General features: G+C 37.7%; 1 protein-coding gene across 8 annotated transcripts in view; it reads left to right on the top strand.

Annotated features, from left to right (window-relative positions):
- Positions 1-15,279, top strand: part of LAMA2 (laminin subunit alpha 2) — a 376,025-nt gene that overhangs the window by 316,060 nt on the left and 44,686 nt on the right. For all 8 annotated transcript variants that reach the window (XM_054197441.1, XM_054197439.1, XM_054197436.1 and 5 more), the window contains 5 exons: positions 5,210-5,326; positions 8,677-8,859; positions 11,717-11,871; positions 13,502-13,645; positions 14,562-14,695. In XM_054197441.1, coding sequence (XP_054053416.1) covers positions 5,210-5,326; positions 8,677-8,859; positions 11,717-11,871; positions 13,502-13,645; positions 14,562-14,695 — 733 coding nt within the window. The remainder of the gene's footprint in view (positions 1-5,209; positions 5,327-8,676; positions 8,860-11,716; positions 11,872-13,501; positions 13,646-14,561; positions 14,696-15,279) is intronic.

Raw genomic sequence — 15,279 nt, 5'->3', positions numbered from 1 at the left:
CAGAATGCAGATGCAGAAGAATAAAATGCAATGACAGATTTGTTTTTTTTTTCCCAAGCCCTCTGTTGCTCTAAAGGGGTGATGTTATTACTGTTATGACCATAATCCCTTCTGGATGTCTTGGTGTTTCCAGGATAGAAGGTGAGAGTTGAGTGTAAAACTAACAGAATGATATTTTCTTACAATTCTTATAAAGCCACCCTGTTCAGAGTCTCGACTCGAAGTGCAGGATGGATGATGGGCACTCTATAAAAATCTGGTAGACAGAAGTAATCATTAGTTTAAAATTTCTCTGTCTGCATTACAGGTAGTAAATTAGTTAAAGTAATGAAGACCCGTAAGCCCCTCAACTAATATACACTCCAGAAATCCAGGCTGGGCTGTGATGGAGGTGGGAGTGTTTTCTTGCTACATTATGAAATTCCCCTGATTTGTGGCCAATTACCCGAGTTATAAAACGGCTGTTAATCATGGAAATGTTTTATATTACCATGAAAAACTGCTGAAACAGTCATTACAAAGCAAAGGTTCTGACGGAAGCTATTAAAATGGAGATTTAGTCATTTCTCTCTCTGTGGGGCTGGGAGTTAGAAGCAATAATCCTGGTGGGAGAAGCTAAATCTGTATGTAGTGCTCTACCTAAGAAGGAGGTTTGAAATTTTGGCTACAAATGAGTCAATGGCTGCTGCCTGCCAGCCTCATTCTCTCTGTGCCTTGAGGGATTTTCAGTTTGCCAGGAGCAATTTTTCTTCCTTTTAATTTTGAATTTACTGTTTTAAAAATATACTTGCCCCAGTGCAGATTTGAGACTATATACAGACTTTGTCAAAACTGGTCAATGAAAAGCGAAAATAAGATGTATAAACTCCTCTTCAGCTGGAGACTGCTGTCAAGTGGCTACTGAAATTCAGCTCATGTCATTTCTTTTGCTTAAGAATTGACAAGTTGAGGGAGGCTTTTCTTGTCTGACAACATGTTAATATTTTTAGCTAAAACATTTTCCAGAAGAGAGGCACAGCTAAATCCCTTGTTTATGCATTGTCCTCTGCTTTGTATTTTTGCTGACCTGGCATATTGCATTCAGCAAATTATTGCATTAGTTTGATGACCAACATAATACTCATACAAAAACTGCAGTCGGTGCTAGAAGTAGTGTTTTTAAAAAGTCAACCATCATTGGCTGCGTTTCTCCAGTTATATCTCTTTCCCCTTTTTGCTTCTAATGCCAGTTTCCATGTTTTACTTGGTTTTGGGGGAAAAAAATTTAGCTTGTGACCCATATTCCTCTTGGTTGTCATCCTATGCCGTCTCTGTGTACAGCTAATCAAGTGGAAATGGGATTGAGAGAAATTTCTCAGGCTACTCCTCAACCTACACTTTAATGTGAATTGACAGTACCTGGCATCTTTCAGTGCAGACCCCTAACCTCTTCCAAGTCAGGTAAGCTATGTAGTTTGGAAAAAATTAGATTGTAGCTGCACATATTTTGTCTAGCCTCTATGATTAACTGGAGGACCTCAGGCTTTCAAATCATAGAATCATAGAATGGTTTGGGTTGGAAGGGAACTTAAAGATCATCTAGTTCCAATTCCCCAACAAGGGTAGGGACACCTTCCACTCAACTAGGTTACTCAAAGCCCCATGCAACCTGGCCTTGAACACCTCCATGGATGGGGCATCTACAACCTCTCTGGGCAACCTGTTACAGTGTCTGACCAGTGTCACGGTAAAGAATTTCTTCCTAATATCTAACCTAAATGTACCTTCTTTCAGTTTAAAACCGTTACCTTCTTCCTATTGCTACACTCCCTGATGAAGAGTTCCTCCCTATCTTTCCTGTAGTCCCCCTTTAGGTACTAGAAGGCTGCTAGAAGGTCTCCTGGGAGCCCGCTCTTCTCCAGACTGAATAACCGCAACTCTCTCAGTCTGTCTTCATAGGAGAGATGCCCCAGCCCTCTGATCGTATTTGTGGCCCTCCTCTGGACTTGCTCCAACAGGTCCATGTCCTTCTTATGCTGGGGTCCCCAGAGCTGGACACAGTACTCCAGGGAAGGTCTCACCGGAGCAGAGTAGAGGAGCACAATCATCTCGCTTCATCTGCTGTCTACGCTTCTTTTGATGTAGCCCAGGATACGAGCGCACATTGCCAGCTCATGGTGAGCTGCTCATCAACCAATACCCCCAGGTCCTTCTCCTCAGGGCTGCTCTCAATCCATTCTCTGCCCAGCCTGTATTCATGCTTAGTATTGCCCTGACCCACGTGCAGGACCTTGCATTTGGCCTTGTTGAGGTTTTCACAGGCTCACCTCTCGCACCTGTCCAGGTCCCTCTGGCTGGCATGCCTTCCCTCCAGCTTGTCAACCACTCCACACAGCTTAGTGCTGTCGGCAAATTTGCTGAGGGTGCACTCAATCCCACTGTCCATGTCACCAACAAAGGTGTTAAATGGCACCGGTCCCAATACCAAGCCCTGTGGAATGCCACTCGTCACTGGTCACCACTTGGACATCGAGCCATTGACTGCAACTCTTTGAGTTGCGCAACTCATAGCTCCAGCATTTTTTGTAAATGCTAATAATTAAAGGATGGGTAAAAGCTGACGTGCGCTCAGATCAGTTCATGATTCATACAAAACGTTAGCTCCGTGCTTAGTGAAAAGGCCATCTGGATTACAGTATGGGAAGTTACTTCAAAATATAACTTCATGTTAATATCACTGTGCAAACTCAACAATTTCCTTGAAAAGCTGACATGAGCCTTAGTATCTCCTCACATCTCTTTATGTAAGAGCCTCCCTCAGGGCACTTATTTATGGATTTATTACTGTAATATTTTAAAAAACACAGTTAAAATGTATTTGAGGAATGAAAAGAAAAAATATTAAGCAGGTGGAGTCTCAGTATTCAATTTCAGGAGTTCTAGGGAAACTTTCCTTATTAAAATCCATAAAAATCAGTTTGCTGCTATGGTTACAAAGCTGAAAACAGAAGTCTGGATACATGGTTCTTCAGAAATATAACCGGGGGATAATTAGCGTAATGTTGGATCTGGCAGAGTAAAGGGGAGAAAAAGAGATAATTTAAGAGTATGCAACAAAGTTAGTACACCACGGGAAATGAATCAAATATCTCAGAAATATTAACACACTTTATAAACACTAACATCCCAACAGGCACCAGAGGCACCAAGGAAATATCAGGCAAACCGTAATTTTCAGAATTAAATGGAGGAAATTAAAACAGTTTTGTCGGTATTATTACTTAACAAGAAAAGAACTTGGATAAAGTCTCGGAGCATTTAAGACCAGAATCTCATGAGTTCATCCTGGTTTAACAACATCATGTTACCAGTAGTCTCATTCAGAAGTGGACACAAAACTTATCATTTAAAAATAAAGGCGTTTTTGAGGAGAAGAGTGCTTTTATAATTTATATGATTCTTCACAACTTTAGTGTTAACATGCCTCTTACAGTTGACACAAATGTCCTGTTCCTTTGCAGGACATTGTGCAGGAATGAAGGCTTACCTCCAGGCACTTCTGCAGTCCTGTGTGTTGCTCTAATTTAAATAAAGCAAACAGATTTCTTCCTGAATGACATTTCAAAGGGTATAACAACAAAAGTATGATTCTTATTTAAATTTCATCTGCTATTTCAGCCTTACTATAATCTTGGGAAAAATAGTTAAGGATTTCTTGTAGGTAAAATATAGTTTGTTTGACTTTTCTCTCTACAAATTGGTTCTTGTACAGCTAGTTTGAAGAAACCTTACTTTTTTAGAATTTGCAGAACACGAACCACAATCCCTCATTTTAATCTCTTATTCTGTTTATTCTCTCACAAAAGGGTTACAGCCCTGATGCTGTTGGAGATGCTGGAGTACCAATGATACATCTAATTATTGTCCCGTACTAAAAAGAGATGCTTTTTGGTTTTGACAAGTATGTGACTATAATTCACTGAGAAACTTAATCTCCAGTATGTTTTCCTATCCCAGTATCTACTTGGAGAAGTATCCAAAAACTAGGTGTTTATTTTTCAATAACCTGTCACATATGTGAATGTCACAGTCATACTTTGTATCCTGAACTCCTTTTCTACAAATTATTCTCCTCTTCCTGCTATCAAGCACAGTGATGTTGAATTAATTTCCCAGTAGGGCATGCCTTTAAGGTAAGAAATTACCAGCTGTCTGTTCCAAAGAGTTCCATATTGATATGAAGAAATGATGAAAAATACCCCCTAAGATAGCAGTTTGAGCATTAACTACCGTTTTCTGTGCCAAACTTTACTTCTAAATTTTGAAATAATGTCTGTTTAAATAGCCATAACACGTAGCTGGAATCTCACTTTTGAGAGCTTGAAAAATCATTGCTATGCTGGATATTGTTCAAAAAAACTCTGTAATTTTTATTCAAAACAACTGCTGAAGGAGCTTACCTGTAAAGGATAACATCAGTTTCATTTGTAATGTACCAAATATGACACACCTGTGCCTTTGATTTGTACTAGTTCTTAGATTTGAACAAATTCTTAGTTTTGAGTTTTATTTACTAGGCAGGCTTTTTTCCCCCCAAATTTGGTACATTTATTTCATAATAACCTTTTCTTAGTGTATTCTCCTCATATTGATATCAGTGCTATGGTGATCTCATGTGTTTTCCTCAAATGTTATGTCAACATTGGTTATCTTTGAGAAAATCCAAGAGAAATGGACTCTGGCCAGTCTAAATACAACAGTAAACTGACCCAATCGATCTTGCCTCTTTCATGCTATGTTCAACTCATTCATCCCGGGCAACCCCCTTAAGAAGAAAACTTCAGTAATAGCTTAATCTAGGAATCAAAGCTAGGACTAAATATCACGGTCAGTGAATCTATCAGTGGGTCATTGTGTGAGTTTGCATAAATTGTACCATCTGTGATTGTCTTTTTTTTTTCCCCCTGTACACCTTTGGAAAACTCTTCATAAATATACAACAATACAAGAAACTCATGCGTTTAGATATCATGGAAGTAGGGAACTTAAAGAAACAGAAGAAGATTATCAGTGAACCCTACCACCAGTTTTACTGGACTTCCTTATTTACACAATATAATATCTTAATGATAAATTTCTTGCTTGTTATTATGCATTTTAAATTCTGTGCAAAGAATGGATAGTGGAAACAAAGAGTTAAAGCTTCTGTACTATGTGCATATTTTTATAGAAAAGGGGAACAACCTGGCCAGCATGCAGAACAGGCTGAAAGACGCTGATGAGAATAATTCCATCCTCCTGAGAGTTTTGAATGAAACCTTGGGAAAGCTGTCAGCCATTCCTAACGGTAAGCTGGAAAACTGCTGCAACACTTGATTCATCCCTGCTCTTTTGTTTTATTTTCCTATGTTTAACATCTGTATGATTAATCTTTGCCTGTGTCCATGCTGTGTCCGCTAAGACCATTGGCAGCTGTAATAAGACAAAGATGAGCAATGGGAGAGAGAGAACTGAACTGAAAACACATATATGGTATAAGTTTGTATTTTGGCACGGTAAAAGGTACCATGCTTCTGCAGTTTGCAAAAGGTTTCAGAAAGAAAAGAATTATGAGACCAGGAATTATGATACCATCTGAGACAAATAGTCTTTTCTTTAAGTGTGAAAAGTCTTTTAATGAAACTACTGTTTAAGATGCATTATAATTTAACCAGTACAATTTAACCCAAGAAGAATAAAGACTTACTGACTTTACAGAAAAAGCAGGATGAAATTCACTGGGCTTTGTGAAGCAAAAGCTTTCTAGCACACTCCCATTGATTTATGCCGCAGAATTGTTTCTGGTCACTTTTTGGTGTTGTGTATCTCTTTTAGACTGTAAATTGCTTACAACTGGAACGGGCTTTCCTCAATGAACTCTGAAGAGCTATGCACATTTGTAATTCTACATAGGAAAAAAAAAAATCTGTAATACTAAAATCCCAGATCCTGGAATGTCAGCTACATTGTGTTGTGATAGCAAGAGACAGGGAGCTAGAATGTAGTTTCATTATAATGACAGTGATAAGCTGAATGTTTCTTTAGAAAATAAAAAGTTTTTTATCAATGTAATTTGCCACGACTTTTCTCTCCAGGACCAATTTATAAACTGGAGATATGCCTTAAGAAAAGTCTCCAAAGAAAGTCTATATTCTCTCTGATTTGTGATGGTCTGGAAGGTTCAGACTGCAAGTAAAAACTTGGCATGAAAAACAATTTACTATTCACTTTGCACATTTTTTGTGGCTTTAAGATTCCAGATAACTGAAAAGTTTTGCTTGAGATTTAGTGGTCCTTGAAATCAGGCATTCACAAAAATTTGTTTTAATATGTCATGCTCATCTTATGGCACTTCCCGTGTTTTGGCTACAGGTGTTGACATGACTGTTTCTCTTCTTGTGCACAGATAGATGTCTCAGTCAAAGAAAATGGACCTCTAAAGCCAGTTGAGCTTAGGACACAGAATACTAAATACCAAACAAGTAAAAGAAATATGAAATATGCAACTATTAGCAATGTAATAAACTCTTGTCAGATTAGAGTTACAGGGTGCTTGCTCTTGGGACAAGGACACTCATAAAAACAAGCAGATGTGTATTAAGAATGAAATTTAGAGCAAATAAATGGCATGGATAAGAAAATGTAGTAAATTAGTTGTCCAACACAGAAGTAACCAATGAGGATAGGGGAGGAAATGACCCTGTCATATATCGTGTTCTTCAAGGATTCAAGGTAGCAGAGAGCAGCTTAAACTAATGTCTTGTGTCCATGCTATACTAATAGCCAAATAAAAGCAGAAAGATTCAAAATGGGCTAGACAGGTAGATCACCTTAGGACAAGGACCCACATGTGCAGAGATGGCATAATTTGAAGTGTGACTGAAAATAAATATCATTTGTGTGACCAATAGAGGGAAGTAACACAGTAACTCCAACTTTCACTCTGCCAGAAAGGTGCATGACCTCTAATAATGGCCTCAAAAAGAGATACTTAGATATGATGAAAAAAGGGAGCAAAAAAAGGCAATCAGCGCACTCTGTTCTTTCACTTGTCAGGACTGATGATGATAATAGTTTATTAAAGGTTCAGTTGTATTTTTAAGGTGCTATTGTATTTTCGGGGCTTTTCAGAGCCAAACCTTCAGAAATAAGGGTGGCGTTTGGAGAACAGGTGTAATATATCTTTACTCAAGAAAATAAAGTGTCATCTGACTCTACAGTGTGCAGGACAAACCTATCAATTCTCTATGGCCTTAGGAAGCATTGTGTGCTTCCCAGGCCACAGGCTTGATCGCATCAGATGTTCCACAGAAGGAGAAGGACCTACCTAGGAGACCATTTGGAAGCCTATGCGTTGATCCCTTGAAATGGAGAAACTGGCCGTGTTTCCCATGTCTTCACACAGTCATAGAATCAGGAATGTGCACTCTGTTTCAAGCAAGTGTTGGTATAAACTAACTCATATCACCTCTCTTTTAGTCAGAAATTGAAAGAAATCACAACCTCCTGTGCCTTCCCCACTACTGCAAGGCAGTCTGTTAACTTTACAGACTATCACAGGAAGCCCCAGTCAGTATGACAAGTGGCACTATCTCTGCGTGGTTGTTTCAGAGATGTCCAAAATTCTGAGCTGCACTCCAGAATTCTCATATGACTGAAGGACATGAGGATAGCCCAGAGAACACAAGGGGAAAGCAACTCCAAGAACAGTTTCATGGGAACCAGGTGGCAAAGCAGGTTCCTGCGGGTCCCATGACTCCACTGTGGTGTGATGGTAGAGAAGGGCGTTCACATGGATTCCCTTGCAAGCTGGTGTGTTCACCGCAACATTTTCTGCTTGCTCACTTCCTCCCATCTGTGGGAATTCAGAAAATTTGGCGGCTCCCTGGCCCAGCAGAACCTGTGCTGCTGGCTCATCATGTGATGTAATCCCAGCCTGGCAACAGCACCTGAGCTGCTCAGCAGCTGCATGATAAATTTTAAGTTAGATTTACTAACACAGGATTTGAATATACACCTACTTGAATACCTAGCTCTCTGTTTTATCATTTATCAATAGCAGAATCAAAAACATTCCAAACTTGAATGTTTTCACCTGAAGGATAGAAAATTTTGCAGGCGGAGAGATGGGGCAGCATTAGACTAATTGTTTTGCTCAAGCTCAACAAGCATGTGATTAACTCAGTCAATGGAGCCTTGGTCTCCTGATTCACAAGATTATTTGTCAGAATTTCAACCGAAACACATAGAGTTAGATTCCTGTGCTCTGTACATTGGAACATTGAAAGTATTGTTTCTATTATAAGTATCAAATAGTGTATCTGAAACTTGATCCGAGGTTAACCAGTGAGTCAACAGCAACAACAAAATTGCAGAAAAATTTACCTAATAAAAACGATTTGTCCTTTACCTACAAATGAGGCTGGAGCATTTTCTCTTCTTCAGGTGCATTTGATGTATCAAAAAAGACACAAAGGGCCAGATTCTGTAGTCCACACTTACAACTAGTAATGTCTTACTAAATGTGAAGTAGGAGCTCTCAAAGAACACACAGCACAATTTAAGATGGTAGAATTTTGACTCAACTTTGTTCTTAAGATGTGCGAAGGAAAATTCTGTACTCTAGACAATCATTTCATTATCCTTTTCTACCTACAGATACAGCTATAAAGGTTCAGGCAGCCAAAGACAAAGCAAGACAAGCCAATGATACTGCAAATGACGTCCTGGCCCAGATTAAAGACCTTAACCAGAATCTCCTGGTCCTGAGAAACAACTACAGTAAACTTGCAGATGACGTAGCAAAAACAAATGCCGTTGTGAAGGATCCTATGAAGAACAGTAAGATCTTTTTTAGGTTGTTTGGTGGTGGGATTTTTCAGTTTGTGGTTTTCGTTTCACATAGCCTTACCACAGTATGCTGGGATAAAAGGAATCTCTATCACTTCTATTTTCTGGACTTTATATATAAAAAGAATTTAAAATCTTAAGGACTGCTGCTAGTAGCTGGGGAAAAAAGCTAATGTTAGCAGGATGAAAATGTAGTGGATAGATTTGTTCCGCAGACTACTTTTTAAAGCATTTAGCATGTGAATAAGCAAAGATTCTGACTGGCAGTTCACCCCTTGATTCAAGCAAAATTCCATGTACTAACTCTGTCTTCAGTCAGTCAGATAATCAGTTCTGGGAGAAATACATCACTTCTTTCATATACGTTACAATTTTGGTAGAACACTGAAGTCACTTAAGAAGAAAGAGAAAAAGGAGATTCTGGGAATGGTTTTTTGTATGCTTTTATTTTTATTTTTTTGACAGTGAATTCTATTATCAAATATGACAGTTGCTTTAGCATTTTCACTTTGGTTATGACAGATAAAATTGAATTCTAAATTACAACACATTTTATGGTAGATTACTGGAATACTGTATAGGAGTATACAGCCAGGGCTGACCACAGAACCAGTGTCTTTACAACATTACTAAAGGACTAATTTCTCAGCAACCTGGGCTCCCCAGATTGTTTTCAGTTTGGTGAAGCTGGGCACGTACAAACATCCAGTTTAGGAGGCTGTCATGCTCGTTCTATGGACAAATACACGGAAAAACTTCTTTACAGTGAGGGTAACAGAGCACTGGCACAGGAGATTTTCAAGACTCGCCTGGATGCAGTCCTGAGTAATGTGCTCTAGGCAGTCCTGCTTTAGCAGGGGAGTTGGACTAGGTGATCTCTAGAGGTCCCTTCCAACTCTGAAGTTTCTGTGATTCTGTGATATCCTCTTCAAATTGTAGCTGTACCAGCGAAAGAAGGTAATCCTAATGGCTGTTTGTCACTGCCTGCCTATTGCAAGTTCCTGATCCATCATCAACTGAGATACATGCGAGAGCCCCATGTATAATCCCCGTCAGGCAGACTGACCCATACTAGTTTAGACAGTATGAAAAGTAGGTGTTGATTGAAATAGTGGGGTGAGGTTATGGCGAGTTATGGAACAAGCAGATCTACGAGGTAATGACCTCTGGCAGGGTAGTGATAAACAACTGAGAAGTGGCCTAAAAGCAGTAATTTCTTGGCATTGCTGAATCTAGACTAGGCCATCTGTCCCAGCCCAAGCATTCTAAGACTGAGTGTACATTGAAGTTTTAGTTGAGATTACCAGTGATAATTCAAAAGTCAGTCTCTTGATTGTTCTTTGTCACTATTGTTTTGTTCACATTGAGGAGTGGTCTTAACACTTGCAAACTCTTTCATGTCAGATAAAGCTTAACTGTAAGGTGTTCTCCAGAAGTACACTTTTACCACTCTCCAACTGCTAATGGATACTCAGATTACATAATGAAATTAAAGTAAATGCAGAATAAACCACTCCAAATGTATATAGTGAGTATGTTGGCACTCATGACTACATGCTAAAGTAGGCATAGCCTCTCTTGTATGTTGAAATTCAGGCTCTGAATTCTCATTATGTAGATGTGCAAGATATAAAAAATAATAATGAGGTTTTTTCTAGATCTATCCTGTCCCTTAATTTACTTTATATTTCTGTTGAGATCTTCAAAACATTTTCTTACGTTACCTCCTGTTTTTTCTCTTTTCTTTGTCTCCATATCTTGCCTACAGAAATCAGTACGTACATTGTCTTTCTTGCTGCTTTTATTGTGTTTTTTCCAGTAAATGATGATTCACTGCTTACCACCAAAGCTTCTGCATGGTGCTCTACATTTCACATTCATTGAAATAATAGTTAAATAGTTACTTTTTGAAGGCTCTAAGATAAAGTGACTTGGTAACCTATGTGAAACCTTAAGAAGTGTTTTAAAGGTTTGGTATCAGTGTCTGCTGACTATTCAAAAACTAGATACGCAGACTTTCATGCTTTATCTAGGCATTATTATTATTGTTGTTGTTGTTATTATTTTAATTCAATATACATTCTTCTGGTAAATGCAGGTTTGTCCCTCTCAATATCATCCACACGAACCCACAACTTCATGCTAGCCAAGTGTGTAATCCTTAAACCTGCTGATGAATTGTCAGACAGGGCATTGTTCAGTGGTTGTGTGTTGAGAGGCAAAAAAAGTAATTTCAAGCTTAAAGAAAAAGAGAGAAGAAATATCCTTTTGAAATTAGTAAATTCACCTGAAAAAAAGAAAATATTTGCAATTTACTGCCACTGTTTTTTAATCTGCTTTCAGTACACATACAGCATTTTAAAAATTTGTGACCAGAATAAAGCCTTTTTCTAGTGGTGGCCATTATAGTTAATTCAGTAATTAACTTCAGTTAATTCTAACACTCTTTCAGAAATTACTAATGGAAACTAACCAGTGTTCATTAATCTAGCATTTTTTTTCAAAATTGGAGATTAAAAAAAAAAAGAAGGTAAATATTTAATTCATAAGTGTATTTTGCTACAGGAAATGTTTTCCATTAGTATCATCCTGACCTGAAGGATAGTTATTCCTTCAAAATCCTGCTTTAACACCTGCCTTTGCTGCTATTGCTACTTTAACTTGATTGTAAATTTTCTTATATTATCTTATTCGGTTCAGGTAGCTTCCTGGTCTGTGTGTACCTCCTAGTAGCATATACAATTGCCTGAGTATTGTGTATGCAGAATTTTCTTGATTTTATTATTGCAATGTATAATTACTCTCTGACACTATTTTCTAAAACTCTGCCTTGTTCTTTCTTATGAAGTTGCTGATGCAGATTCCAGTATTAAAACCCTAGAAAAGGAAGCAGATCGCCTGCTAGATAAAATCAAGCCAATCAAAGAACTTCAGGATAACTTAGGGAAAAACATTTCTCAGATAAAAGAGCTGATAAACCAAGCTCGGAAGCAAGCCAATTCGGTAAGCCCTTTTTCTCAGTAAGATGACCTTTTTAGTATTGATAGGATTTTATTTTCTGCTTTTGTATTTCTTTTCCACAGGGTGAATCCTTTCTAATTCTAAACATGTGTAAAGAGAGCAAGTAATGGAGTATAATTTCTCACATAAAAAGAGAATATTCTGATGATTTTCGCTCTGTGTCTGGTTTCTTCATTTAAAACATGCCCTTGTTAAATGGATAACATCTGTAGGAATGTATCTGGAAAGGTTATTATTTGAGAAGTATTGTGGATGATAGTACAGCAGACGAGTCACGACATCACTGATTTTTTGTGAAAACGAAAATGTATTTTTTGCCTCAGCACTGATATTAAGACCCTGATTTCATTTCACAGAACTTACATTGCCTAAAAATGACACCATCTCAAACTCACTGAATTGCTGAGTATATTTGCTTCTCCCGTATTTTTTACTTTCTTTGTCCAGTAGCAGTGCTGAGGACTTGAATTTAAGAATAGATTTCTAGTCCATTTAATGAGTTTGGAGTCCATCTCCCTGACTCGGTAACACTCTAAACTTGAGGATCAGCTGGTTAATACTAAGGTTATTCAGCTGGTGGTCTGATGTAGCAAAGGAAAAAAATTCTTGAAGGTATTACTTAGAAAACTTCCTCAAAAATGGTTGGGGAAAAAAAAAAAAACAGCTACAGAATAATAGGATCCTGGGAGAGAAGCGTATTCCATAGGCTTGATGAAATTTCCCCACGATAGAAAGACAGGCTACAGCAATGACATGGTTTTGTTACATTCATCTTCTGTCTGAAGGCTTTGAAGTACTTAACTGCTCAGCATTTCTGATAGGGAAATTGTGAGTTTGGTCATATAATGGATCTCCTATTTGACAAAGTTTGCCCTAAGCATAAGGTGATACGATTACGTGCATCTACTCTAATACATAAACATGTCTATCTAGAATGAAATTCCATTGTACTGTCATTATGTCTATGCTGGCATTATGAAAGCAAACAGTATGCCATTTTTATCTGTGCTCAGAGCCTGAGGAAACAAGCACACATATCCAAATGCATGTGTCACTCAGGTGTGAAAATGAAACTCGGTTAAGAATACCAACTCCATTAGGGGCTATGTAAAAGCAATGATAGACACAACTGTTGGTTTAAAAATAATTGTTAAAAGATGTCTTAAATTGGCATGATCACAGATCTTACAAGGGAAAAAATAGATCATCCTGTCTACCTGATCACAATGTCTTGTGATTCCTTCAGGAGTGCTGCTTATTTTCCTGGCTGCACGTTCTACTTATAGAGTATCTCTACTGCTAGAATTCCACTGCTGCTTGCATTAGACCAGTATATCTTCTAGCTATTTTTAATCCATACAGTTTGTCCTTTCAAATATGAATGCCAGAAAGAGCTTTATTTTCTTTTAATAAGCAATTCCAGAAAGAAAATTCCGTTTCTACCTTTCTACCTCCTGTGTATGTCCAAACAACTCCCTGGTACATGTAACACAGAAATGGGAAGGGACTAAAAAAGAGGTGTTATATTCTTATAATTATTTGGAAGCATCTAAAGTTATTTCTGGCATAATAAACAGTAAAGTGAATTCTTTTTGCTATGCTTTTTTTGAAGATCAAAGTGTCCGTGTCCTCTGGAGGCAATTGTATTCGCACATACAGACCAGAAATAAAGAAGGGAACATACAACACCGTCATTGTCAATGTGAAGACTCTAGTTGCTGACAATCTGCTTTTTTACCTTGGAAGTGCCAAGTTTGTAAGTCTGTCTCCTGCTTTTCATGTCAGGGTTGCTCGATCAAATCAGACTACTGACAAATAAAGAAGATGGAAGGGTTGGTTTTTTCCCTCCTAGAGGCTTCAAAGCAGTAGTAGAGGACCTAAAATAATCTAAACATTTACTGTCTTTGGTATTAAAATAGGGACTTCTCAAATATGACCAGCAAAATTTTATTTTTTTTTTTATTTTTAACTAGATATAAAATGTACTTTTACACAGACTACATTAGAGCTTTAAAATTAACAGTACAACCGGAGTAATTTTTGGGTTGTTTGTGGGCTTTCCCTTGGGAATGAAGTAGCTAATTGTCTTGCATCTCTTAAAGCTCCTATTTATTGTAATTTTAAGTCAAGACTACAATTCCAAGCCTAATAATGACAAATGATTCAGCTTCCCATGAGCCCTATAGCAGACAGACTTCTAGAATAATCAATAATAATTCAGTAAATGGGAAAAGTTTTCTATTTCTAACATTTTGAACTATATATTTTATTTACTTAATATAAAATGAAGAGGCCAGATGGCATCATGTATTAGCCCAGAAACCTGACATCTTTCTGACATCCAATGGATGTTTTACAAACAGCATTACTCTGAGTTAAACCCTTCTCGTGATGGCTACAATATTAACATTTCTGTAACTCTAGCAACCATTTACTGCATGTCAGTGACGGAAGTCATTTGCCATCTTTGGCTTAAGATTCCTTTTTTTGAGCCAACAAAAGCAGAAAAAATAGAATCTCATTTTAGATCGTTGTGAGAATTAATGTTCATACTTTACTGTCTCTGTATGGGTTTCTGATGCCTCATTAGACCTTCTGAAATGTGAAGAGTTCTGGAAAACTTCCTTTAATTAAAGTATGAGATTGTTTCTGTTTTCGTATTTTCCATGTAGACTGACTTCTTGGCCATAGAGATGCGCAAAGGCAAGGTGAGCTTCCTGTGGGATGTGGGATCTGGTGTTGGACGGGTTGAGTATCCAGATCTGACCATTGATGATGGGTTTTGGTACCGGATTGAAGCCTCTAGGCAAGTATATATTTCAGTTCCAAGATTTGGTTCCTAAAGAAAAAAATGGCTAAATTTAACGAGTTCTCCTTTGAATCCACTGTCCTCATGTTAGCATATCTCAGATTTACATGGAAATGTTTTCTACATTTGAAACATCATTTTCTAAAAAAAAATATGATGTTATAAATAAGATAGATTCTAGTCTGGTTTAATGAAAGCTTTTGAACCTACATCTAATAGTACCAGAGTGTATATACTACAATTACTATTGAAATGTGAATTTTATTGAATTGAGAATTTATTTTCATCACATATTTCCCCTCTAGCCTCAACAGTCCATGACTGCTTATATTCCCTTCTGCTTATCTATCACTCAATTGATTCTCTTCTTCAACTGGCTTCCTTTTAATATCAGTTACAGGTTTTGGCCCTCAAGCAGATAACTACTATTCTTTTCTCCTTGAATTTCAAAGAATTTTCTGAATTTTCTGGTCTTGATACAGTACTGCAAATGAATGGTCTGTTGTACACCAGTCACTTGTTTTTTACTCAAAATGCCGTTTCCGTAGGCAGAATGTCTTTTCAAACTGGCGATGTTTTAA

Source organism: Rissa tridactyla, chromosome 3 (genome assembly GCF_028500815.1).
Source record: "Rissa tridactyla isolate bRisTri1 chromosome 3, bRisTri1.patW.cur.20221130, whole genome shotgun sequence".
Classification (NCBI taxonomy): domain Eukaryota; kingdom Metazoa; phylum Chordata; class Aves; order Charadriiformes; family Laridae; genus Rissa; species Rissa tridactyla.
The sequence above is the reverse complement of the archived record's forward strand: the minus strand, read 5'-3'. Positions and strand labels throughout refer to the sequence as shown.